Raw genomic sequence first — 27,067 nt, forward strand, 5'->3', positions numbered from 1 at the left:
CTTTCTAATTTAAAAATCACGTAAAAAATGTTTTTATTTTGGTTATAACAAGTTTCATCAGGCGGCGTTGGTTTCGTTTAAATGCGTCATCGTGACGTCAGCAAGTGACGCCCGTGACGCCAGCCCAGGCCGGAGTGAGTGACCGTTCATAACAAACGACACGTTAGCGCTCCGGGTTCCTCGATAAATTCGGCTTTGCAGTGTCGCAGTGGCATAAATTGTAAGTGCGCGGCTTTCCAGTGTGGTAATGCTAAGTTTCCTCAGCGATCTCAAGCATATTCCGCCGATTGTACACCCTGTGAAGTGCCTTAGCCTGTGCCTAGTGAACCAAACCCGCGGTGCGCGCTCGTGAAAAGGTGGACAATTTGAAGCGCCTCGTATTTGCAAAATGTGGACGATTCTGGCACCCGGTTTCCTAATCGCGTTATTTGTAGGTCCATCCAACTGTTGGGGAGGTAAGTTTGGTCTTCCGTACTTTTTAAATTAATCGCTCAGCTGCCTCAAACCGTGTCGCCGGTATCGAGGCTGTTAGTTTCGCTTTCCGCGTCGATTAAGACGCATTCAGCAACATCTTCGCCAATTCACGCCCGCAGGAAGGTTTATCTGCGTAGGATAAACCCTCGATTACGATAACTGAAAAAGGGAAAGCCAGTTGCAATTCCACAGCAGTTATTTTTTTTTTCCCCTTAGGTTGCAATTGTCTCATATTTGTAACGACCGGTGTTTACGCTGTCACCGTTACACCTTCCTTATCAAAACAAAGATCTTAAAATGTGAAAACATCTGACGTGTCGTGGGCTGGGCGTGGCGTTTGCGCGTTTGTTCACAAATGCGAATTTTCTAGAAGTGCACTTCATGGAGGAAGCACTGACGCAACCTTTCGCGATCGGCCGCTAGCCTCGGCGAAGCGCTGCGATTCTCATCCGCTTCCGTAACTGTTTCATTCTACTTTGAACTAATATACTGGAGTTTTTTTTTTTAATTATCAGTGGTTGCAACTGCTTAGGTGATCACGCAACATTGTGTGGCCGCTTGTATGTTGCCTACTGGTTACCTTGCGCGTGTATGATCGGAGAGAACAGGAGCAGTACTGTAAAATTATTTACAGCCTTAAAAAGATAATTTTCACTGCAGGTCTGACTGACACCCCTACGCCCTAACAAAAAAAAAAACACAACAAAACACCCCTTTAAAAGGTGCATAGTATAACTAGCGCCCTTAAACTCTAACAAAACCCCAAGAAAACCCAAGAAAACGGTGTTTTGTCGTGTTTTCCAAGGGTACAAGAGGGATGTAAATTATTTTAGAGTGCGTGAGCATCCGAACTGCACCACAAAGGCTGCCAGATAGAACAAACGAGAGCTATAAGCAAGATTTCGCTTGTGTCCAATTGACTTTGTCAGCTCAAAAAGTTTACCGCTTACATTGCTAAGTGCTGCAATCTTATCCCAGCATGCATGCATAGTGCATTGCATTGGGGAAAAGCCGCGTTAATTTGCCTTTCCCCCCCCGCCCTGACTTGGTACACCGTACTGTGTTGCAGCAAAGAAGGTGAAGCTGAAAGATGTGGAAGTGCTCACGCTGTACCAGGGCAGATACACAACGGGTCGAAGGTCAAGTCCCGTACCGCAGTTGCAGTGCCTTGGCGGCAGTGCCGGATGCTACGATGCCCCCACGGTTGTTCAGTGTTACAACAAGGGGAGCGACGGCCACGACGTTCAGGTGAGCTCTCTGTCTTGAGACTACGCGCACATTCCAAGAACAATGTATATTCTCACGGCAGCCGCGAAAATTACTCTGGGGATTTTGTAACGGCAGTTTCCGCAAAATCCTGGCAGACTTTTTTGAAAACCTAACCCAACTGAAACTAATAACCCAACGTAACCTAATCTTACCGAACTTAGCCCAACTACACCGAGGACCCAGTAGAAGTCCTGCGTGTCAATTGCTTGGTGATTGTAGGGATAACCCCACTGCAAGATATTCGCTAACAGACTGAAAAACAGCGCAAAGACGAGGACGGAAGAAGTGACAAACTTGAGCGCTGCTCAGGGACAAACTCGGAGGCATACTCGGCACTCTAGTTGGCCACTTCTTGCGTCCTCGTCTTTGCGCTGTATTTCAGTGTGGATAATGTGTATCCGACTAGCTCAACATCAAGACTTAGTCACTAAGAGAATCAGCGATGAATGAAAATTAGTCAAATGTTGGAAACCGCAACAACAAGTGATCTTATTCCATCCTATCCGAATGATCCTATCCGAAGTCTTCCCATCTCAAAGCGAATATTGTATCACAATGCCGAGGAAGCAGTTAGCAGAATGGATTTTCGCAGAACATTTGTCCCGGCAATGCTGGAAAAAAGGCTTGCTTAGCCAATCACAGGCGATGGCCCTGAGAATTTCAATAGCTGCCGTGAGAATAGACACCACCTATTTTAAAAACTGTGAACTGTCATTGTAATGAAATTACTCTATTCCAAGTTTTCAAGGGCCCCACTCCAGGGCGTTGGGGCCAAACGATGCTTAGTTGTAACAAAGTATCGCTCATAACAAAGTCAGTTTCCTGCTGCGAGGGCTTTGTTATAACGAGGTTTTACTGTATGTCACTTCATCCACGAATTGCTTCTTACAGTTCAGCAGACAGATTTTCTACCGTTTTATGAACCTTGTAAAGTAACCGTAATGGTTAACATGCAGAAAGAAATAAACGAAACCTAAATTTTAGGGCTACAATTTCTATTCAACAAACTGGCCGTAATACCAATATTAAAGAGCCCTAGAAAAATGTCCTTGATGATATCGCAAAAAAACAACTTTTAAGCTCATTCGGCTGAACATTTTTTATACTAAGCTGCATTTTATCGTTTTTGTGCACTTGGAAAAAAACGTGCGTAACAGTGAACGCTCGATTTATGTCAAGCAATTGGTGGAAGCACACTTCAAACTACAAGCTAAAGGCCCTCGCACTTCTGGCAGTGCCCTGCACATCTTGAAAATGTTGGCAGAACAGCCTTAAATCACTAATGGGTTCTCCCACTGAACAGCCATCTCCTAGCACAGGCAGCAACTTGTAGCATTAGGTGACCCAGTGATGGGGCGCAGAAGTCTTTGCACTGCATTTCAGAACGGGCAGGCAACCCCATGTACTAAAAGTTTGCTTTAAACATTATATTTGAGTGTCATAAATAGCAAACTTTGCAAACTTTTGTTTACACCAGGCCTACATAATAAGCACTTTTGTGGTGATTAGGCAGAGTTTTGAAGTGCCCAAGCTTCTTGTACCATGACTGAACAACTTTACAGCAAATGTTCTTGTATATAAAAAATCACTGTCATCTGTTTTGCCCGCGTGTATGGTCTTGTAGAATAAACAAACAGCAAAATCCTTTTTGACGTAATGTAAAAGCAATTTTGCCGACACTTTACCAAGAAAGACTTCAGGCGATTCAAATTCTACTGTGAACCGAAAGTGTGGGCGGGGCCATGATCGGCCCACTCATAGTTAATGCACTGCCGTCGGAGTTATTTCATGGTGCGTGTTGTTGCAGGAGGAGTATTATCGGTTGTATGCAGATACCAGACAGCTTAACAGTGTTAAAAAATGGCACCGAAATTCCGAGTACTGTCCACTAATGCGTAAGCATTCTTTCCAGCCGCTCTGATAGCACGGAGCCTGTTTGAAGGCAATGTACCAGCAATGCATTGTTAAGGGGACATTTTACTGAGGGCAATATAAGCGGAAAAGTATGAAAGCCCGATGCATCTCTATGGAGTGCTATACACGGAGTTCCTTTGGAGTGGGCTTCACTACTGTGCACAAATGCATTGCTGGCGCATTGTGTTGTATTTATTGTTTTTTTATTCTACTTACCATTTCTGAAGCTACCAATCATCTACATATTGATTACATGAATGATTACATGGGTTGACGTGACCAATTGTGCATTTATTTTCTGGATATTATAGGGCATCACGCTTTTTCCCATTGTGAAGCAGGTTTTGCTAGGGTGCTTGCCCCAACAAATGCTTACGCATTAAAGATCTCCGCACTCTCTCTCTCTCTTTTGTACCGTGTGTTTGTAGTGGGAATGCAAGGCTGACATGAAGACGTCCCAAAAGTTTGGCTCCATCGAGGTGTCGTGCGAGGGGTACGACTACGCCGACGACAGTTACATCTTGGCTGGATCCTGTGGAGTAAGTTTTCGTGGATGTTCATTGGCTATTAAAGCGAAGCTTTATTGCTCTCACTGATGCCGTTTTACTCCAGTACGCCCTGGAGGAAAGCCCACTTTCTCTGACAACGATGATGAATGGTCGTGGGTGAGGTGAAAGAAAAAAAATTGAGGCCGTTCCACTCAAGCTGTAGGAAATGCAGAGCTGTACTGGGCTGTACTGCCGTTATCCGCTTACTGCTACCACCCCATGCAATTCAAATTTCCTGCCTTCGCAGTGCTCGCGTGCCCCCTGCCTGAAACTGCGCCAGCGGGAGTTTTGTTCCCTTTGTGCTCTTCTGCCCGAACGTGCCGGCGTTGCACTGCCACATTTTGCATTTACTATCGTAAAAACCAACCCAACGGGCATCCTTAACTAAAGGAACGCGGGCGCTGCCGGTTAATTACGTATATTTTTCCTCAAATGTACCTATAGTTTTTTTTTTGTGCTAAACGACGGGAAGATGTATGACAAGCGCCAGTGTTTCACGAGTTTTGAACGCTTATGACTATATAAACCGCTTGGCTTTCGAAGCCTCTGGGGTATGCCACGAACAACAGCGTTACCCGGGACACCGCCTTGGTGCTCTATATCCTTGGGTCGAGCGAGTGAGCTAGGACGACAAGGCGAGCGCCTAAAGTACTCTGCACTTAAAAAAATGCTTCCCATGGCGAGAATCGAACCTGGGTCCCTCACGTTACAAAGCTGGCGTCTATCCGATTGCTCCATTTTGACATGGTGGAAGTGGTTTGGAAAACTCGGGACGATAACCAAGGAATCCGTCACGAGAAGAATGGCTTTTCTCTGCGTGCCGTAAGGCTACTAGCCACATCACGTTAGGCCTAATTTCCCATTTTGAAGTGTAGGACGTTAGGCCTAACGTCACTCTTGGGGGTTTAACAGCTCAAACTGCCACCCATTCAAAAATTTGCTCACTCAATGCCAAGCAGCAGGTACCGATTCGCGCTGCACCCCAAACCCAAACGTTAGGCCTGTGGAGTGCCCACTCAGGAGTTGCTGTGGGTATTCTAGAAAAGTGGTGCGTACCTCCAGAGCAGCACATACTCACAGTGTGGTATTCGCCAACCAAAGAATTCATCACGAGGAAACTTTGTGTTCAACCGTCGTCATCGTTAGACGGAGGGGTGCATGATTTTTCAGTGGGTATTTTCAAGTTCCCAAAAGAAGCATAAGGTCTGACCACCACACATACTGTGTATAGTGGGTTTGAGCAAAGATAACTATGGCTGAAATCTTGTGGCCCGTTTTCATGTAACCCAAAAGAGAAAATCTTCAGTCACGTAACAATTTTTTTAAAGCTTGAATCACTATTCTGGTCAAAGAGTGTTGCTCTAAGCAAGCTCTGCAGTGCATATATGCAGTCGACAATGACTGAGACACGAACTGGAAAATATGAATATGAATGCACACATTACAACCTTTTGAATCTTCGAGCCAAAATGATGGTGTGGTTTGTGTAGAGGCACAAGTCTCTCAACTGCACCTAATTATCTGCAGAAGAGTGTCGTCACAAGGAAAATGAAGGCATATTGCAACCACGGCTTCATTATGACCAAATCGCTGACTGCATCTGCCACAAATGTTGCCAGTTGCGATTACTTTCTCTCATTCATTATCTCTTTACAGCCTCAGTAACTATGGTGAGGGTTAGCATGTTAACTTGACTGTGCCATTATTTGACCCTGACTCAGCCAAATCGCGAAATTTGTGTTTTGAGCTGCGGATTTGCGTCCACAATTCACTCGTTGCCACACCCATAAAAACGTTACGCTGCCTTCAAATCATACACAGCTCTAGTTTGTAACTCATCTCAATGTACAACTGAAATGCATTTCTCACTTTTTCTTTATTACAGTTGGAGTACAGGCTTGAAAGGACTGGACACGATGGCGGCTCAATGTACACTTCGTAAGTGGGCGCTATTCCTACTATGCACTGGTTTAAGGCAAGTTCTAAAGAATTGCAACCGAATTCATTAGTTTGGTGGAGAAAGTGAAGCCTCTCCACATGCATATCGTCACCCGAACTTCGCCGCTCATTGTTTTTCGCTGAGTGGAGGTTCTTTCACCCTAATTTCCTCTTGGCTTTCGCAGCTCGAAGACCTACGGCAAGTCCGGGTCGACGTTCCAGAACCTCCTGTTCCTCGGCGGTGCCGCCTTCGTCATCTACGTCATCTACCAAAGCTGCCTCGCCCCAGGACATCACGGCGTTGACGCAACGGCGGGCCACGACAGCCCTCCACCTTACGATGACCCCGGCCATCAGGGACGCGGCTTCTTTGGCGGCGGCGGCGGGTGCGGTGGAGCCTACCCCCCACCACCCGGCTTCAGACCCACTTATCAAACGGATGCCAGTGAGTTTATTTCTAGACAAATCGTGGTGGCTTAATGGCTAAGGCATTGCACAGCTGAGCCCAAGGACGTGGGTTCGATCCCACCCGCGGTGGCTACTTTTCAGGTAGAGGCAAAAAGCAAAACGTCCGTGTGTCAATCGATTCGGAACCCTCCACTACGGCACCTAAAACCCCGTAATATTGAAGCGTGAGCTACACTGGCCGAGGTTGAGCAGTTTCGCGCGGCTCCCGGAAAGCCGTGCTGCGCATGTGCGAGAGCAGTGACGTCACACGGAGCACAGAACGTTGCTCACTGCCCGGCGTCTCTCCCACACCCCACACGCCCAGCTTCTTCGCCGACCTCTGTTCCGCACATGGCGGCCCGGTCCACTTGGTGATCATGCGAGGGGTGGCCAGGGGTGGAAGCAGTAGCTCGTGTGTCGCAGCAGCACCGGCGTGCGCCCGTGGAACCAGCTTAGCTCTGGGCCGATTGGTGGCGCTGCACCGTAGCCGCTTGATATACGTCACATAACGCGTATATATACCGTGTCTGTGTGTCATTGAAGCAGCAGTATAAGCATGATAATCAAGCTAGTCCTAGACAACCAAGAAAGCTAAGAATAACCAACTGAACCTTAGCTCACGCTACGTATATATCCTGGCATAGCCGAGCTAAGCCTCTGCTGATTTTTTAATTTCCCAGTCGGCTAGCATTGCTCTTTACGATTGAGTTTGTGGTGCTTTGCATTGGCATCTACACATTCTGTAATGTGCACATTCTGTAAGAAGGCGAGCCATTATTTGGAAAGCCCACAGTGTTGATTTCCTCCCACTCTTGGAGAACAGCGGGTTCCAGCCACTCGCAACAGCCATCATGGGGGCTGCAACAGGTTTTTCTTTTTTTTTTTCCAGTTATTGGCAGAGTGCTTGAAAGATGTTGAAAAGTTCATCCTGTATTTGCTGTGAGATGTTTGGAGCATTCAGTAAGCGAAACGAACTGAGCAGTTTTCAAAAGGCATCCGTGCTTCGGTGCATAATTAAAAGCAGTGTTGACAAGCTGCACACTGCACAATCAGTGTTTCGTCTTTGTAAAATGTGCCACCTGGAACTGACAGTGTGTGGCACGCAATGTGCGTTTCAGGCTGTGGCCCGGCTGGTGGCTTGGGCGGCAGCGGCGGTGGTGGTGGCTTCTGGACGGGAGCCCTTGCGGGTGGCACGCTGGGATATCTTTTCGGAAACAGGAAGTAAGTGTCCGATTCTCTCATCTTTGTTCCCAGCCCTCATCGTGTGAAGAGACCATCACGCACAGCCTTGAAATAGAGCTTGCTACCAGAAGCAGCTTGCTGCCTCTGCCAAAAAAGTCGCAACCGTTTCGATGTCGACCGACTGGTCATCGACTGACCGGTTTTGTGATTAGAGGTGACGTCATGGATGCTGTCACTTCTGGCAAAACTAATTACTTCGCAATATTCCTATAGAAATTTCTGTCAAGTGATATTTTTCGCAATATTCCGATAGAAATTTCTGTCAAGTGATATTTTCTTTCCTTTATGGGACAATGCACCTACTTCTTGTAGAGTCATTGTCAGCTCAACCAACACATTTTTCTTTACCTTGAAAGTTCTTCTGAGCATTGCAGAAATGGAGAAGGAACACGCAGGTGTAATAATTACACAAGGAGTATAACAGAGAAAGGTGTGTTGGTAACCAAAATAGCATTAAGGTTGACCGGTCAAGTAGCAAGACATGCAGCAAATAGGGTGAAAGAGAGATGTTGCATGAGCCAGCCGGCTTGACAAGTGAGCACAATGTTTAAAAGCACTCTATGTACGGTGAAAGTTAAATTTCATGTGCAAGCATAAGTAGCCCATCTGTGAAAAATGGCATGACCGTGTCTGAAAACCTCCGTATTTTCCAGTTTATAAGTTGCATGTGCACAGTAGAGAGGGGCGACACAGGTATGCTACAGCTCGGCATTTTTGTGTTTCTGCTGACATTACCTGGCTGCGAGGTGATGTCATTAACTGGTACCCACAACCCAGGGTACAACTACTACAACGTTGGGTACTTCGAAGGCTTCTTTATGTTGGGCCTAAACATAGGACTTTAGACTTACACCCCTGCTACGCTGGCATTTCGAAGGCCTCTGAACTGAATTTCATTCGATTCAAATGCCACCTTTGAGCTGCTACACGTCTTGCAATGGCATTTGGTGGAAATGCCGTAGTGGCAAAAACAATTATTTACAAGTAAAACTTGGTTTTTAAAGTGCACAATCTCGATCATTTTTCACTTTTTTTTTGTTTTATACCACTCAATCTGTGATTGCAAGGTAACTTGGTACTCTGAACACCAGCGGCGGAAAAGAAGAAAAGAAAAACGCCTGTTTTGTGGATGTTTTGTGCGCATTTGTAGGTTGTTATCAATTCAATCACTTTTTTTTGTGTGCCTGGTTTAACTCTAAAATCAAATTTTTTGTCAAGTTACGAGTACGAATTTGGGCGGCAGTGGCGAGGCCAAAACGTGGCGGGCGAACGTGGAAACTTTCTCAACTGCCTTTGAGAATTGTCGTGTAGATCGGCAGAACTCCTTCCAGTTCGAATGGCTTTTGAAATTTCGAAGGCAATTCGACTCGGATGTCCTTTCAAACGCTCGTGTAGCACAGGTATTAGTGCCACGCATCGAGGTCCAACAAAGTCAACTGGTGCCCGCAGCATGGCGTTGCTTGGCATGTCAAAAGGCCTAATTGCAGGCTAGCCAACGTTAGGCCTAAACTTAGAATGTTAGGCCTAACGTCGTGCTTGGGAATCTACCTGTGCCACACGGCAACTCCCAATTGACAGTCGAATTCTCACTTACAAGGACGCTCTGCGCATTTACAATGCGAACTCGATAGAAAATTGGTTGGAACGCCCGCGGAAGACCTTTAAAAATGGCCGTGTAGCACGGGTATAACCTAGTAAACTGGCACTCATTAAAAAAAAGTGATTGCACTTAGTGTACATCCAGCTGTGGGTACCGGTTAAAGTGGGTACCTCAAAGCATACTACGAGGGTTTGAAATAGGTCTACCAATGGTAGTTTTGAGTAGGTTGAATGGAAGCTGTCAAGGGACGGTACATTTTAAGATAGTTTGTTGCCATTGCCATTCAAATCTAGCCTTTTCCTTTCTTTTTTTTTTTTTCTTTTTTGTGAGGTTCTAGTATTTAAGCGGGTAGAGTACATAAAGATAATTTTTGTTTGCCATGCACCATTTTCAGAGTTTTTTGCATTTTAAGTGTGTTACAGAAACATTTTACATAACAAGAATAGCAATTCTGCTACCATTTTTGTTTTAAAACGGATTAACTTTACCTTTTTACCCCCCAATGAGGCACTTTTTAAATTAAATAGTAGTTGTGTATGCAAGTTTTCAGACAGGTCAAAATTAATCCTTAGCCCTCCGTTAAAGACATGCCTTGTAGCCCGGTTGAGGCTAAGGCCTAGCTTTGCATTGGCGATGAGTTAGTTGCAAGTCAAGTTTGTAAAACGTGCACGTAAAATGAATTTGGTTACAGATTTTAAAGCTGTGTTTGCCAAAGGCAGTGCAAGCAAGTGCCATTTGTTGCCTGGACACACGGCCTGTCACCCAATTTGTTGAAATTTAAAAAAACAAACATGATGAAGGGAGGGAGGATGTTGAATTGTGTTTGCAAAGGTGGAAATTCAAGACTTCGAAGGTGCTCACACAATTTGATTTCATTGTGCTGCCGAGCCCAAGGACACAGGGGAATCGATCATGGCCTCGATGCCTGCTTTTCTGATGGAAGTGGAAAGCAAAAACACCTGCGTATGGAGATTTTGGCGCACATTTAATTTTGACCCGGATGGTCAAAATTAAACAGGAGCCCTCCCCTATGGCATGCCTTATAGCCCGGGTGTGTGGCTTCGGCACGTTAAACCCCCAAAATTTCAAAAATTGATTTGATGTGCTGAGCAGTTTCAGTTATATTATACGTAGGATTTTGCATTTTCAGTTGAAACTTCGTCAAAAATATTGAGAACCCAACACCAAATCAGTTTGTGCGGAAAACGTCGGCGTTTGAGAGCATAGCCAGGCACTGTGACCGAGTACGGATGTAAGCACATCACTGTGTCCGTTATCAGCAACTTTGCTTGTGTTTAAAAGTCAGGACCTATGGCTCCGCGCAGCGTGCAATCAGCACCTTAAGAGGCAATTGCATGTTAGCATACATAGGATGCAGACCCTGCAAAGCAGTAAAATGCGCGCTGTGCGAAAGGTCGAAAACAAAAGGACGCAATGCCAGTCCAGCGTGGCTACTGAGAGCCTATTACACCATCACCCAAGTATCCTTGTGTGCGAAGCATCCCATAACCCGGTAGGGCAAAAATCCCGGTGTTGCGGTCAAGGAATGGTTTGCGTAATGGCTGATAGCTCAAAGAAGTAAACAACAACAAAAAAGAAAACGGGTTAAAGAATACCTAAACACAAAAGCATATATGGACAGGACAGTTTCCAAACTGCAAGAGCTGTTAGCATGTCCCGTACACAATCACATTGTTCAGTGTAAATGAATTTCAGGCACATTTGAGATAAGCATCCAACCAAGAGTGCCAGCGCTCTTTTGATTAGCAATGCACATTGGATTGGTCTTCACTAAAGTGGATCAAAAAACAAGACAAATAAAAAAAGTTAAAAACGGTGTCGAGGAGAGGCGAGATTTTAAAAGTGGGCAAAAACAAATGATGTCGACTGAAGCTGCTCCGAGATCAACAGAAACAGAAGATAGAAGTGCTGCCCCCCTTCAAAAAGATAGCACGCAAGCAGTGTGAACACAGGAAAATTAAACTGGATAAATTTTTATTACAAAAAGTATGGCCTGAGGCCTAAGTGGGGAATTCGAATAAGAAGAGGGAAAAAAAAGTGCAAAGGGAAGAAGGTAATGATGATGAGATAACATGTTCGGCCGTTGAACACGATGCTTTCGCATTTACTACATTGTAAAGAGTGCGTAGGTGACTTCATATTTTCTTATGTTTCAGATAAGTTTGTCAATGCCCAGAGATAAAATTTTTAACAGAGGGGTTCTTGTAGGGATCCCCTTGTTCCAGACTTGATTGGACCCAACATGAATGATGAAGTGTCATGAATGCATTACAAGTGGCCTGCGTCAAACTGTGAAGGCTCTGAAGCAGTCAGGTTCCATGAACTGCAGTGTTAGGTGTATGTTCGAGCACTGCAGTTGTTTATATACGTGCAAATTATTGCATCACAATGTAAAAAATAAAATAATTTGCAATGGTACAACTTGCTTGATCAAACAAGTACCGTCGAATGACCAAAACCATCCTGCGGTGTGGTGTGCCATAGATTCTTCTTCTTTTTTATTTTTAGAGGAAGTTCTTCGTTCGCAGATTAACGCAAAACCAAACATGCACTAGTAATTTACGCAACTAGAACGCAGCCGCATTTTTTTAATCGCTATCGAGGATTGTGGCGTGTGTCACCAAACTTACTTTTGAGAGTAACAACCAAGAAATGAATCCACACCTGAATCATCATGACAAATTCACTTCATTTTTTTTTCTTTCTCTCTGTTTGCGTAACTCTGCCAACTTTCTGTTGTATTTTTCTCTTTTTCTAGTAGCGGAGGCTACAGGTCAGCATATGGCTACCCAAGGGAAGGATCGTACGCCTCAACCTCATCGTATTCATCCGGCTCTAGCTCTGGAGGTGGCACGCACACGTCCAGCGGTAAGCATAACGCACAAAAATTTACGCCTGTATGCGGCTTGTTCTCGGGCTTTACAATGAGAGGCCATGTACGTTGCTCTGGAGACAAACCCTTTCGGGTAAATTCCTTCACGTGTAATCATTCTCTGCCGAGTACCTGGTGGGGGCACACTGGTAAAAATGCTTATTTTTACAGTTATGATGATAAAAATTGGGTGACATATGTAAGTTTTCATTCTGATTGTGGATATAAAATTTGTTTTTGCTTAAAACAACTACATTCAAGTTTATTTGGATTTTTATATTTGATTTTTTTGACAGCTTTTGCAAAAGAAACTGCTGGAGTGATGCAGCTGAACAAGGTACCAGTGAACTGTGCACAAACCAAGGAGTTCAATAAGACTAACAGTATTATTCTGTCTGGTCGGTAGCAGAAGTTACGGCCGTGCGAAGTTTGGACTTGGAAGGGAAGACACCGGCTTTTCTGGTTCTCTCCTTCCAATCCAAGCAAAAACAAATTTTATATCTACAATCACAATGTAAAACTACATATGCCATCCAATTTTTATCATCATAACTGTAAAAATAAACATGTGCCCCCTTACACGGGGGACAGTGGAATGCATTGCATCCACACAAAAATGCGTAGTTCGTGAAGTTACATTTCATCATTATACCAGCGTAAAAGTAGTGCATTTTATGGGGAAAAAAATGAGAAACAAGAAGCATGACGAAATGAAACGGAAATTCGCCCAATTTTCCAGTGATAACAAAACTTGGCAAACATCATCTGTGACGGAAAACAAAAACTGAAACGAAACATGATGAAAGCGAGGATGTAGACTTGGGAGACATAAACACCTCCTGCGTCTACATCCTGTTTTGTTTTTTCCCCGTTCAGTTTTCTCATGTTTCAACGTGCATTAACCAGACTGCTTGTAACGAAATCGCGAGGTCTACCTTAACCAGCAACGTTCATGCGATGAACTGAAAAATAAAAAAATAAAAGATATTAAAGAATGGATCATGAATGAAATTGCAGAGGTGTATATGTTCTAATCCAGCGCTGCCACGCTATTAATTTGAGGTTGACGTGTTCATTTAGTGTTGCCAAGAAAACGCAAGGTTGGTGAAATGGAGAAGTGGTGCAAAAATGCTCACACATTAGTAGACAATCCTCAGAATTTCTGTAGCCTTTCTGTACAACAAAAGAGCAACTGATTGCAGGCGGGGAAATTTGTTGCAGTCACCAGCGAGCTTGTTGGCCATTTTTACTTTAGCTCTTTTACCTTTTTGTTTTAAGCTTCAGCGCTAGTATGCAACACTTTTGCATGTGAAAAGCAGGGAATGGGCAGACAGTTTTGCAGTGTTATGTACAGTTTCAATCAAAATTTTCTAGGCCGAGACTAAAGTGCACAGGCCACAAAATGTACAAGCTTACATCTCGAGCGAGGCTGAAACGTTTTGTGCTGGAAAGCTAGAGAAAACACCTTTCTTTCTTGCTCATAAGATCATTTTGTCGAAGTTAGAGGTTAAGCTTATTCCTTGAATTCTTTGTGGTCCAAAAGGCTTAGTTGTGGCCTAGAAAATTTCGACAGACTGTACATGCTTATATCCGTTGATAGGGTATAAGCGTTTTCATAGTATGTGCTAGCTAACTTGCAAAGGTTTCTTCCCATTTCAATGGTCTCGGTGAACACTTGGCGTTTTACTTACTCAAACATCTTATTTCAGGTTTTGGAGGCACCAGCAGGAGGTAGCCAGGAACAAGTCGGCCAAACCCTCGTCATCACGCACTCTTTCTGTCCATTCGTCATCACATCACCACTGCAAGCTGCTTGACATGCACACAGCTGTACGGAGCAAATTCACATGAAATAAAAAATTCCGTGGTACCATTACTGCTGATTTCATCTTGCCAAAAAGTTTCTCTAAAAAATCTTCGCACCAGGTGCCGGACAATCAAAACGGCTGTTTTGGATACCACCCACGAACCAGTTCCTCAGCACTGTTCTCAGTTTCTTGAGCAGTCCTCGTGTCGTCGGGTTGAAGAACAACCACTTCTTCCTCTTCACTCTCGTCATCATCTTCCTCCTCCTCCTCCTCTTCAACCTGCAACGCCGGTCTCCCCACATTCTTGCGACCCTTTTCTTGGATCTTGTCCCCTCTGTCGTGCTCCAAGACGCCCCAACTGCTGGGACCACCCTTGCCGATGGCAGCCGTTCCAAGCCCCTCCAAGAAAATCTTCGCCTTGGAAACTACCTCCGGTACCCTGACAACCGTTGCAACGGCGGCTTGGGCGGGAGGTCTCAGCGGTGCCACCGGCTCAACGTCGATTTCTATTACCTCTGGCTCTGCCGTTGTCGTCAGGTCTTCGTCCTCGTCCAGCTCGAGCGCGGCCGCGAAGCCGACCCTTCTGTTTTTCATCCGCCCCTCTTCGTCCTTCGTGGCTTCCGCTTTGATGACGTCCGCGATCGTCTTGGCACGGACGGCCGCCAGGCGGGAGCAGAGCAACACCAGGTCTCCACGGACAGTGCAGCCACGTTGATGTAGCAGGCAGATCTCTTCGTGGGAGTTGGCGCCGACTGTTAGCACCCCCTCAGCGACTCGTTCCTCAAGATCCGTGGGGTCCGCGAGGACCGTCTCACCGTCGTCGTAGAAGGCGAAGGACACGAGGAACGGGTGGTGATGGAGGTGCAGCGGAATGGGCTCTCGCTCCCTCGGGTCGTGGACGGTCACGTCGGTGCCGATGACGGTCACGTCCGGTCGCCGGAAGTGTGCCAGCGCGGCCATCGCCGCTACGCCGGCGCACTCGACGATGTTCCCCTCGTGGTTTAACACCTGGGCATCGATGCGGAGCGCCCACACTTTCTCGCCGGAGACTATGCACAGGGATTCGAGGTCGACGCAGCGCGAATCCCTAATGCACCGTTCCAGGAGTCGACCGACCTCGACGCCGTAGTCGCCCAGGCGGCCGGCTTCGAAGTGTGGCGCCGCCATGGGGGAGAGTTCGAGGTTTACGAATAGCTCGCCCTCTGCGGGTCGTCCGGGTTTGGGCACGATCACCTCTGCTGATACCTGCGGCGTGTTCGCGAAGTGTTTGATTATGGTGGAAACCGAATGCCGTTGGGTTAGTGCACGTGGCTTTTAGGTGTGACCGTGCGTGCAAGATGTGGGCTCACGTTGAAGATATCCTGGTGGTTTAAATTAACCCGCAACTCTCCACTACGGTACACTGAACATCCAGGTATGTATTAAGAGTGTAAATGAGCACTTTCTACAGCCGTAGCTAAAACTGTGACGCTTTGAATGGCACATCCAAAAGCCAGCATGACATGAAACTCTGCAGACAGGAACATTAATTCACAATATTTCAGAAACAACACATTCGCAGGTGTTTTATTGTAGCCACATTGTTTTTCAAACCAGGAAGCAATGACAGTGTGTGCACTTGCTACCTGTTGAAACTGATGAAGGTACTCTGCTTTTTTATGTTGCAAAGCTATGTGTTGTAAAGCTGAATGTGAACTTCATTTTATCAACACCCTTTTTGCATGTACACCTGTTCACGCAATGGTTGCGAACAGTTGAATGCTGTAACAACATCACCTGAGCAGTGAAAAACCATACTTATGGCTGTTACAAATACTCTAAAAAGCAGAACGCACCGAAATCACTACAACTAAAATAATTGTAAGCAGTACTTCGATATACACATCAGCCATCAGACCTCGTAAATTTTTTGCCTACGGCGAACATAAATGAAGTTGCAAATTCGGTAATACCTGTGACACATGTACACGAAAAATTACATTTAAGTGCTTAATGTAAACTTTTAATGCCATTAATTCACTGCTACACGCAAAAATCGAACGCCATTTACTCTAATGCCATTTTTGGTTGAAGGAGTTCTGCACAACTCATTTACCTTCACGTGCGCCTTAAATCTGCCTACCCTCGAACGCAATGAGCACCAAATGAAACCAACGAAACTCTCAGCACCAGAGGCTTGATGCGGAAACGTACCTGAACTTCGAAATAAGGCGATTTTTTGTGCACTCTTGGTGGCGAAGTTTTGAAGACTAAGTGCACTAAAGCAGCGGCAAAAGGCAAAACATCGTGCCACTCGTGTTAAATTTTTCGGATTTGTCTACCACTAGCAGGCGATGGCAGTTGATGAATCCACTTTTAGGAACGGCTCACACCATCTTTAAGAAAACAGTTTCTCATAACGTTTTCTTTCGGAAAAAAAAAAACAAAAAAAAACATTTGTAACCCTTGTAAGACGTTTTTCTCTACATTAAAGACTTCTAAAATATGAGTGAACTTCTCTTTTTGGTCATGATCACCATTATGCCAAACATATTTAATGCTTTTGCGGTTTCGCGTGTGGCCCAAACAGTTAATGTCATTTTTTGTGTACGTGTGGCACGGGTATGGGTTGTGTGGAACTCTTTAAACCTAAAATGAGATGAGAGCTAATCGCATTAGATCTTTGTGTGCAGCAGCGAATTAATGCCATTAAAACTTAAGGCTTTAAGCATTAAGGCATTTTTCGTGTACCTGTAGCACAGGTCTTAAGGCATTAAGCACTCAATGTCATTTTTCGTGTACGTGTAGCACAGGTATAAATAGCATGCACTGCCATGAATTGGGAACGAAGCAACATGCAGAAATTGACCTTGTCACAACGGGTCGAGAAAGATTTGTTATAACGGGGGTCCACTGCACGCGCCCGAATGATTTCCTCCAATTCCCGTGTCTCACCTGCACCAGCACCTTCGTGTGGCCGAGGGAGGCGATGCAACATCCCCTGTCGAGGCCGAAGGAGACGCGCACATTCCGGCTCTCTTTGGAGCCCCGTTTGTCGACCCGCTTGCTTTCCGAGACGGCAAGCCTGACGAACTCGCTTTCGCAGTTGGAAAGCAGGTCGATGTTCGACAGCATCGTGGATCTTGATCGCGCACTTTCTCCGCGCACCTAGAAAGTGGAAAAGGGCGTTGATTACTGGACTAAATTACGTTCAAATTTGCCTTTGCGACAACGGCAAAACGCGATGCACAAGCATCCCAGGGTGTTGGCGGAGCCAGAAATCCCAGTTTAAACGATACATGGCCCAACAAAAATTTTATATCCTGCAATCTCGACAAAACATAGCTACATGACGAACAGATAGATCCCTGGTGGCTAGAGAGTTGTGACAAGTTGATCACTCGATTGGATGCTGTAAACTATGCGAACTGTGTGTAAGCCTGTGTTTAACGTTGGACGCTTCACAATCATGTACGTTAATCGCGCATTTGGTAAGTCGATCATTAATAATTAAAGTGCGCGGTAAATGTAACATGCGTGGACGGCACGCGTAGGAGAATACCACAAGTAAGAGAAACTATCCACATAGTCACACTTACGTGGTATTTTCAGACAGCTAAACGATCTCGCAGTGTTTAGCAGTTATTCGCACGTCGGACGCGCACGTTGATTAGCTCGCAAAAGCCGCATTGGTTTTCATTGGAGTTTTCACGTTGTTTCAAAGCACGTTGCAGACTCCATTAAAGACAAGCCATCGGGCGTTGGCTTGTGTTGGCTGTGCTTCATCAATTATACACACAATTAAAACAAAAACAAAATGTGTAGAACATTTTACTAAAATTTAGCACTTTAAAATAATTTAAGTAGCAAATTACAAAGTTTTTAATGAGCTTCTTCGTATTGTTGCCGGTATTGGCATGGAGTTTCTCACTAGCTTTATTGGTACCCTAAAAAGCCACTGCAAGCCAGAATCCACAAGCCGTGTTTATATCACATTTTGTGTGCGTCGGTGGTCGAGTCTGCTGCGAGAAGTAAAACTTTGGTGCAGTTTGGTGGAATATTTACTCGCTCGAAAGATGTCGGGCACAATGAATCCCTCGCAAGCTTCAAATCTTATTCAGTCGACGGCAGGCGCCATCCCCGTCCTTAATGAGAAGGGTGAGTTGTCGCAAACTTGTCAAATCAAGTTCGACGTGATCACTCCGAGGATTTTGGGGGCACCACCGATCCTTCCCTAAATTGCCGTCTGCTTCCGCTATTTACGTTTAATCTCGTTATCTGACGGGGTCATAACGCTCGAATTCAACCGCCGAGTTTAATCAATATATCGTGGATTGAGCAAGTTTGTTCTTGCAACCGATTCAAGTTCCCCGTCTGCTGCAAACCAGCGTTAGCCGTCGGCTCCATTGGGAATAGTACGGCTGTGGAAAATGCAATTAGTGTAGTTTTAAAATTAGTAAGTCAGCACGTCTCTCAGTGAATTGGCTTTATGCACTGCGTAAATGTTAGCCTGCAGTGTTCGTAAACTAAAGTACCGTTCACGTTCCGCTTTCAGGTGAGCTGTCTATGCAGAAGGTGAAAGTTCACAGATACATATCTGGAAGAAGGTGAGTGAAAACTGTGTGAATTCTTGCATTCGAGATTTTCTGTACTGGCGGCCACACAAAAGTTCTAAAGTGAGCTTAAGTGTTCACTAGTGCTGCAAAGGCAAGTGGAAGAACCACTGAACGTTTTTTTTTTCACACATTTTCTTCTATAAATCTAGCAGTGGACCCCACATATCCAATAATCGATGAGATGAAATAAAGGCGCCAGTGCAGAGGTTATTTCATCGTGCTGGTGTATTTAAAAGCACAAAACCATTTAGTCGTCTGTTGAGCTTGCAAAGCGCCCTTTTGATGTCATGGCAGTCGTAATGGTGTTAGCCTTTCGAGAAAGTTAGCTCAGGACTTCTCGCACTTCCCATAAAAAGCAAATAATAGTCGTAACGAGCAAGTCACCATTGTTATCGATCCAGAACTCGTCATTCTTACATTCATATAAGTGCCGGGAGTGTTTGCCGTTCATTGCATTGCGCACGAACCAGAGGGCCACAAAAAGTTACTTACACAGACCTCATGTCATGTAATTTTTTTCTCCTTCTTTCTGCTTCTTATTTTGTTTGGAGTGGCTGTTTCATTCCAACAGGCATAGCCCTATGGTTGTATAAACTACTTATAACAACTAGCACTGCAATTAAAAGCCACGGGGGGGGGGGGTATGACTGACGTGTAGACTTGCACCACTGTCCACGCTAGCGAGATGATTTATAATTTGTCGTTTTCGTGAATTTGTCACCGTAAAGAAGAATTGAATCACTTGGCCTTACAGCTGGTAAGCTGAAAATGTCATCGTCACTGCGATCGCGGCCTGTTACATACAAACAAAAACCAAGGGGCATTTCAGCAGGTGAAATAAATACACTTACATGCAAACCCACATTCTTCTTCTGTCAAGGTTGAGCACAAACTCTCCTAACTTCTTCTGCGTATGCAGAGCGTGTCCCCAGGACACATAGCGCGAGGTAAAACCATGTACTTTGTTATTCCTATTTGAATGTATCATGCCTGTACACCTGTAATCAATCTGAGTTGATTCTAAACTCTTCATAGTGTGACTTCAGATTACTCTGAAATCTCGTCTAAGTCGAATATAGGTTGCAAATGTGTTGTTGTTTTCAAGCGTCAGCTGATGCCCTTGTTATTATCTAAATTGACAGCCAACTTTTTATTGTGATATTTCTGATTGGCCCTAAGTGTTGTCCAAATTTAATTCAAGCCTTACTTTGTTCTTGCAAGGGGTGTCGGATAATGTGCAGTTGGACAGCGCAGTTGTAACTGAATCTAAGCAGACTGTTGCTTCTTCATAGTCCTATTTCAAATCAACTGGAATTTCATTTCCCAAACCTGCTGTGTTACAATGTAGGCATTGCTTAGGTCAGCTAAACGATCAAAGAAATGAAGGATGATAGGTGTAACCCTCAGGGACAGCAAACGAGTATCCCATATCGGAGAACAAGGTCGTGCGGTAGAGATCGTAGCTCAAATTAAGAGAAAGAAATGGACTTAGGCAGGGCATGTGATGCAGAGGTTTGGCAATCGTTAGATTACCTCGCTAATGGAGTGGGTACCGAGAGAAGGGTCCAAAAAAAGGAGAAAGCCAATAACTCGATGGAAGGACGAAATAAGAAAAGTTGGCAGCAAAGAATGAACAAGGCAGGAATGCTCAACCACGAGTGTGCTGGGCAGCCCTTTTGGGTTTGCCAGTGTGGATGCGGTTTCCACGATTAACTATGCTGATGTGTGTCATATGGTCAAACAGTGTGCTGTTGCAGCTAAAAGTCGCACAAACACATTTCATGCCTACCAATTTTTGCTCCATACTTTTTGGTCCTGTTCACACTGTGCAAAAAGCAGACGCTGAAACATGTGCAACACAGAGAAGTTAGACATTCGTGCCGTGCAGTAAAACCAACCTTTTTTTGTCCGGTCAACAGGGTTTAGTAAAGAAGAGAAATAATGGGGGGGAGGGGCAGAGCTTTGGGGAGGGCCGCTTAGACTCTCATTTGAGAACCACTGGACTAGGGAATTGCTGGAAGAACATGGGGAAGGCCTTTGCCCTGCAGTGAACACAAGCAGGCTGATGATGATGATGATGATTGCTGGCAATGACCTTCCTTCCTTTTCCAGACCCAAGTACGCGCCCAAGGAGAGCAGCGATGAGGAGAGTGGGGATGAGTTCACCTTTGAGCGCCGGCAGCAGCCCGTCGTCCCGGAGCCCATCCCCATCGATGAAGAGGCGGAACGGAACGACCCGCGTCTGCGCCGTCTCCAACGGCGGGACCAGCAGGTCAACGAGGAGGAGCGGTGAGACTGCCTCTCTCTCTCTCTTCCTGTCGTCGTTATCGTTTGTGAAATCTTACTCCCTGCCCCTGGTTAGGGTAACACCTCCCAACTCTATTCGAGGGGAACTAAGTCGGTGCATTGGGAAGGATTTGTTCATTTGTTGCTGTTGAAGCGAAACAGTGGAAGTGGAATGCACTTGCTGAACAAATGTAGCATCGTTTTGCATAACAAACTTGAGATTAGTGCAAGAGCAAGCTGCTGCCCCTAGGTGATTGTTGGTTTAGTAATGCTAAAAGTTTGCTAAAGGTTGTTATGCACATATGAATTAGCAAGGACATCCAGTCAGCGTACCGTTTGTATCGATTTCAAATATAAACTCACACACTATAACATGTAGCAGAGACAGCCAAATGAGATGGCACTGCTTGCAGCACCAGGAACGTTCCTGCCAGAAAGAAAGATGCACGCACCCTCCTCCTCCTTACTGGCTTGGCTTGGCTTCTATCGCTTAATAGAAGAGCCACTCTGCGTGTGTTGAGTACACCTGGGCATTGGCTAGCAACGGAGATGCACCGTCCTCTTTTTTGCGGGCACTGCATTCTTGCGCATACAGTGGACGAGTTTTGTTTCACGGTGCATCCAGCGCTGGGTTGCTAAAAAGCTCCTAAACAAAAAGAGCATGTTTTACCGATTCCTTTTTCATCATAGCGTAACGCCAAGTATTTACCTTGCTGAGGGTGATTTTGATTTGTCTTCATTATGCACGTACATCAACATGTCACCTCGTTTTATTTATTTTTGCATTCACTTCCTTCTGAGAAGTTTCTGCATTACTGAGGAGCTTCCAGAATCCCATCTGATCTCCTGAATGTGTCTTCAGAACTCCTCTGCTCACCCTTTCCTTCTGTTCTTAAAAAATAGCCTGATCTTCATTACTCTGCGGTGTTATTTCAAATCTCAGCCATTATGATAGTATCCCTTATCTACCACAGTGTCACTTGGTGTGCCCGTAATCTTGACCACTCTCTCTCTGTTCCCATGGCTAGGATGGAGAGGCACCGGATGATCCATGAGCCGGAGATTGTGTCCGTTGGAGCCGAAGGAGAGGAACCGGTCGACGAGGCTGAGATACAGGCGATCCGGTGGCGAGACGGCGATGAAGACAGCGATGTGGAAGAGCTGGACGATGAGGTGCGTCAATGCCGCAGTCTCTTTTATATCATGTCACCAAAGGCACATTGCCAAAACTTCCAAAATCACGAAAGGCACCAAAACAGGAAGTGGACATTATCAACAATTCCAGCTTCACGCAAGTATACATACAGGGAGTTACAACGATAAACAGGCACCTTTAAAAAATTATTTTGCCTAACCGCTGGCCTGATTGCACTCAAACTCTCCATGAAGGTTACATTTAGCGGCCTTTTTTTCTGTGAAACTAGAGGAAACTATTACCCTAGTTGGTTTTCTTTTTTTTGCATTTTAAAAGAAACAACTGTTTTCGTCTATGGTCAGCGCAAACAATTTGGCTTTTTCTGCATGTGTCCGCCGAGGGAAAACATTTTTCCAGCCAACTTTTCTTGCCCCTTAGGCAAAAACTGGTTGTTTATTGATTGCTTAAATGTTAGGGCTCTATTGCTGCCTGTGTTACTTTAAACAAAATACAATAGAACCCCGTTGATACGTTCCTGGCTCATACGATGTCCCGGTTACTGCGCACTCAATCGGCAAAACTAAAAATTCCCCACAGTGCATTTCTTCCCAGATACAGTAAAAGCGCGTTAATTCGACTCTCGTTAATTCGGAAAATTGGTTAATTCAGACACGTCATCTGGTCCCTGTAAATATACGCATCACTCTATGAGACAGGGCGCTCGTTATTTCAGACAGATTTGACCACAAATCGGATAATTCGGCGACTTTCAGGCCGCTGGCGAGGCTCAAAAACGAAAAAAGAACAATTCAGAACAAAAGTGAAGCTCAAACGCAGCATCGCCATGGACATCAATTATCGACTTGGCTTGACTTGAGACTGGTTGAACGTCTTTTCTTCGCGTGTAGGTTTGGCGGTGCCATCGGTGCCATTTTGTGGCTTTGTTCCCGTAAAAATTGTGTCCGCACGAATTTCTGCTCGAAAGCAGACAAGCATACGCGATTACTTCGTAAAATAAAGGTATGTAGAAAAAAAAACTTGCATTTATTGTGTTTATTTCGACCATTCGATAATACGGACAGTCGGTTAATTCGGAAATTTTTTCCGGTCCTTAGAAATCCAAATTAACGAGCTTTTACTGTAGTACGTTTCCCCCTCGCGTTCTCTTTACAAACGTATCAACAAGGTTGTTTTACCGTAGGCAAAAAATTGACCCCTTCCTGCAAACTTTAGTGGTATTTGAAGACGGTCGTTTATTGTCGTAACACCCTGTAGTAGCGTTAAGTGATCCCAGTTTGAGTTTTCAAGTTCTGGTGTATTACGTGACATCCAAACGTAGGTGTGACATAGCTTCGGCTACGTCAGAGCAGTCATGATCATTGATTTTACATGCTGCTTGCTGGGACGTGCGTGGGAAATTTGAAACCGGGGCGTGGTTTTTGCTGCCAATCATCATCATCAACAGTACCGGTTGGCACCATCTATGAACGAGTGGGAGAGGCTCGCTTACCGGGGCACCTTCTTTGGGTGGAACTTACCTTCCAAGTGGTGCCATCTGTCACGGGGTTGCCGAGGTGCAGTTTTCTATTAACACTCATAACTAATTGGTTACTTACCCGTTCACGTGACCGATGGCATAGGCAGTCTGCTCAGTACAAGCAGAGGCTGTGGAAAGAAAATCGCTTACCTAAACACGAGAAGACCCGGTCTATCCAACGTCTATCCCAATGCAAAGCATTGGAGGTGATCTTTGCGCTGCGCCGTTGCTGCAGACGCTGCCTTTGCTAGGCCGCGCCGCATGCTAGGAAATGAGTGGCTAATTTGATATCACTAAGGTTAGGTTTTGACGCCACTGCAGACACATGTTATTGTTTACCGCAGTGTCGTAGCCATGGACGCTTCCGTTATATAGAAACTTCTAAGGCATCGCTTTGTTGCCTGTCTCTTGCTGCTTTTGTGGCTTAGCTCCACCACACCGGCTATCAGTGAGGACAAAGATTTTAAAAATAGATTAATGTTATCTCTGCAGCAATTATTGCCCAGTAAGCAGCACTGGCAAGAGTGCCCAAAGAGAGGCACAAGATCTGTAAAGAGATGCAATGCCTGACACGCTTAATTATACTTCCCCTCTCCAGGAGGGAAGAAAGCATAATCTGCCTAGAAGAAAAACATTCTGGCAATTTATTGAAATATAGATTGACCCCCCATTTTTTTTTTATCTCCATGCCTCATGTTTCAAATTCCAGTTGACTTAGAGAGTGTTGCAGCCAGAGAATTGTAACCTGTTACAGGGAACTAAATTTGCGGGTGACCAAGCCCAATGACAGCACCCGCAACCAACCAAGTGTGGAGGGTTGTCTTTTAAAGGAGCCATGAGGAGAAAATACAACTTCGTTTAATTTGAAAGAACTAGGATTCAGTATCTCACTCAGCTCCATTACAGCCACAAAACATGTTTTTTAACGAAAAAAAAAGCAAGAAGTACTTATTAAAAACTTTCAAATTTTGCGCCACAGTGACGTGTTATGAGCAAGAATGACGTCATACGGGCCAACAATAAAACATAATTTTCAGTGCGTTAACTGCACGTTAGCGTTCAAGTGATGCGGTCAAACGGAACTAGAGGCCCCATTCCAGACGTCCAGGCATGTGTTGTCGCGACAGGTCAGTTAGGCGGCCGCCAATCGCACAAACAAGGTTCCGTGACGTCATAGACAAGTTGCGGGAAATTGGCTAGGGGGTCGCGACTGCTTCACACGTTTTCTTTAATATCTCCGTTATTCTTTCGAAGATTGCGATGATATTGGTATCATTGTTATCGGGACTAAGCAGTCTTTCTAATAAACGCAACTTGTATTTTGTCTTCATGGCTCCTTTAACAGCGGAGCTGTTTCAGCTTGACCTTGGTCAGGTGGCGTTAGCAAAAAAAATCACAAGAAAAAAACTTGACTGCCTGTAAAGTGTGCACCACTGCAGATAGGGTATTATAGCAATGAAGCCAGCTTTCGCACCTGCTGGAGTGTGAGCATTTTAAAGGTGGTAATCATTCTTGGGCTGCTAAAATGCAGAAAAATATTGTTGCAGCTTGCATTAGTGGTGCAAGGCTGGAGAAACAGCAGAGCTGGGCGTCGACTTATTTTCTTCCCCCCTGGGGTCCGCTGTCAGTGTGGGGGATGGACCAGAATGGCCTTGCAAAATCCGGCTACACTTGGTCTCACCCCCAACACTTAGCCTAACCTAGCAAGAACTGGCAAAGGTCTAATTAGTGTCGCATGACGGCGGTGATGGGAGCAGTACGTCTTGATTTTTACCCAACCGGCCGAACCGCTTCCGCTCACTGACTAGCCAGAGTCACTGTAATTATTAATAATGACTCTGGCTAGTCAGTGAGCGGAAGCGGTTTGGCCGGTTGGGTAAAATCAAGACAGACTGATCCGTTTGCAGTTGCGAAATGACAGCAGCGAGGATTGCCGTACTGGATGGGAGCAGTACGTCTTGATTTTTACCCAACCGGCCAAACCGCTTCCGCTCACTGACTAGCCAGAGTCACTGTAATTATTAATAATGACTCTGGCTAGTCAGTGAGCGGAAGCGGTTTGTCCGGTTGGGTAAAATCAAGACAGACTGATCCGTTTGCAGTTGCGAAATGACAGCAGCGAGGATTGCCGTACTGGATGGGAGCAGTACGTCTTGATTTTTACCCAACCGGCCGAACCGCTTCCGCTCACTGACTAGCCAGAGTCACTGTAATTATTAATAATGACTCTGGCTAGTCAGTGAGCGGAAGCGGTTTGTCCGGTTGGGTAAAATCAAGACAGACTGATCCGTTTGCAGTTGCGAAATGACAGCAGCGAGGATTGCCGTACTGGATGGGAGCAGTACGTCTTGATTTTTACCCAACCGGCCAAACCGCTTCCGCTCACTGACTAGCCAGATTCACTGTAATTATTAATAATGACTCTGGCTAGTCAGTGAGCGGAAGCGGTTTGTCCGGTTGGGTAAAATCAAGACAGACTGATCCGTTTGCAGTTGCGAAATGACAGCAGCGAGGATTGCCGTACTGGATGGGAGCAGTACGTCTTGATTTTTACCCAACCGGCCGAACCGCTTCCGCTCACTGACTAGCCAGAGTCACTGTAATTATTAATAATGACTCTGGCTAGTCAGTGAGCGGAAGCGGTTTGTCCGGTTGGGTAAAATCAAGACAGACTGATCCGTTTGCAGTTGCGAAATGACAGCAGCGAGGATTGCCGTACTGGATGGGAGCAGTACGTCTTGATTTTTACCCAACCGGCCGAACCGCTTCCGCTCACTGACTAGCCAGAGTCACTGTAATTATTAATAATGACTCTGGCTAGTCAGTGAGTGGAAGCGGTTTGTCCGGTTGGGTAAAATCAAGACAGACTGATCCGTTTGCAGTTGCGAAATGACAGCAGCGAGGATTGCCGTACTGGATGGGAGCAGTACGTCTTGATTTTTACCCAACCGGCCAAACCGCTTCCGCTCACTGACTAGCCAGAGTCACTGTAATTATTAATAATGACTCTGGCTAGTCAGTGAGCGGAAGCGGTTTGTCCGGTTGGGTAAAATCAAGACAGACTGATCCGTTTGCAGTTGCGAAATGACAGCAGCGAGGATCGCCGTACTGGATGGGAGCAGTACGTCTTGATTTTTACCCAACCGGCCAAACCGCTTCCGCTCACTGACTAGCCAGAGTCACTGTAATTATTAATAATGACTCTGGCTAGTCAGTGAGCGGAAGCGGTTTGGCCGGTTGGGTAAAATCAAGACAGACTGATCCGTTTGCAGTTGCGAAATGACAGCAGCGAGGATTGCCGTACTGGATGGGAGCAGTACGTCTTGATTTTTACTCAACCGGCCAAACCGCTTCCGCTCACTGACTAGCCAGAGTCATTAT

At 45.4% G+C, this 27,067-nt stretch overlaps 3 protein-coding genes across 4 annotated transcripts in view; 2 read left to right on the forward strand and 1 right to left on the reverse strand.

Annotated features, from left to right (window-relative positions):
* The first annotated feature begins 90 nt into the window (after positions 1-90).
* LOC144162454 (store-operated calcium entry-associated regulatory factor-like) lies at positions 91-14,201 on the forward strand. 2 transcript variants are annotated; one of them, XM_077692981.1, is made up of 8 exons: positions 91-455; positions 1,544-1,722; positions 4,086-4,196; positions 6,091-6,143; positions 6,329-6,588; positions 7,709-7,811; positions 12,215-12,321; positions 14,035-14,201. In XM_077692981.1, exons 1-8 carry the CDS (start codon positions 389-391, stop codon positions 14,058-14,060), a joined length of 906 nt encoding a protein of 301 aa, XP_077549107.1. In that variant the 5' UTR covers positions 91-388; the 3' UTR covers positions 14,061-14,201. The 2 variants fall into 2 exon arrangements, with proteins under 2 accessions (XP_077549107.1, XP_077549106.1); XM_077692980.1 differs by having other exon boundaries at positions 92-455; positions 12,212-12,321.
* Rrp45 (exosome complex component Rrp45) lies at positions 13,988-17,875 on the reverse strand. The gene is made up of 3 exons (XM_077692978.1): positions 17,712-17,875; positions 17,068-17,280; positions 13,988-15,378 (listed from the first exon to the last, which is right to left on the reverse strand). Exons 2-3 carry the CDS (start codon positions 17,245-17,247, stop codon positions 14,263-14,265), a joined length of 1,296 nt encoding a protein of 431 aa, XP_077549104.1. The 5' UTR covers positions 17,248-17,280; positions 17,712-17,875; the 3' UTR covers positions 13,988-14,262.
* A 219-nt stretch (positions 17,876-18,094) lies between these two features.
* Mfap1 (Microfibril-associated protein 1) overlaps positions 18,095-27,067 on the forward strand; it is a 30,666-nt gene continuing 21,693 nt past the window's right edge. The window contains exons 1-4 of the mRNA XM_077692982.1: positions 18,095-18,270; positions 18,668-18,719; positions 20,841-21,017; positions 22,043-22,187. Coding sequence (XP_077549108.1) covers positions 18,189-18,270; positions 18,668-18,719; positions 20,841-21,017; positions 22,043-22,187 — 456 coding nt within the window. The 5' untranslated portion in view covers positions 18,095-18,188. The remainder of the gene's footprint in view (positions 18,271-18,667; positions 18,720-20,840; positions 21,018-22,042; positions 22,188-27,067) is intronic.

Source organism: Haemaphysalis longicornis, unplaced genomic scaffold, assembly GCF_048455015.1.
Source record: "Haemaphysalis longicornis isolate Haplotype H1 unplaced genomic scaffold, Haemaphysalis longicornis Haplotype H1 scaffold_12, whole genome shotgun sequence".
In the NCBI taxonomy this organism is placed as follows: Eukaryota; Metazoa; Arthropoda; class Arachnida; order Ixodida; family Ixodidae; genus Haemaphysalis; species Haemaphysalis longicornis.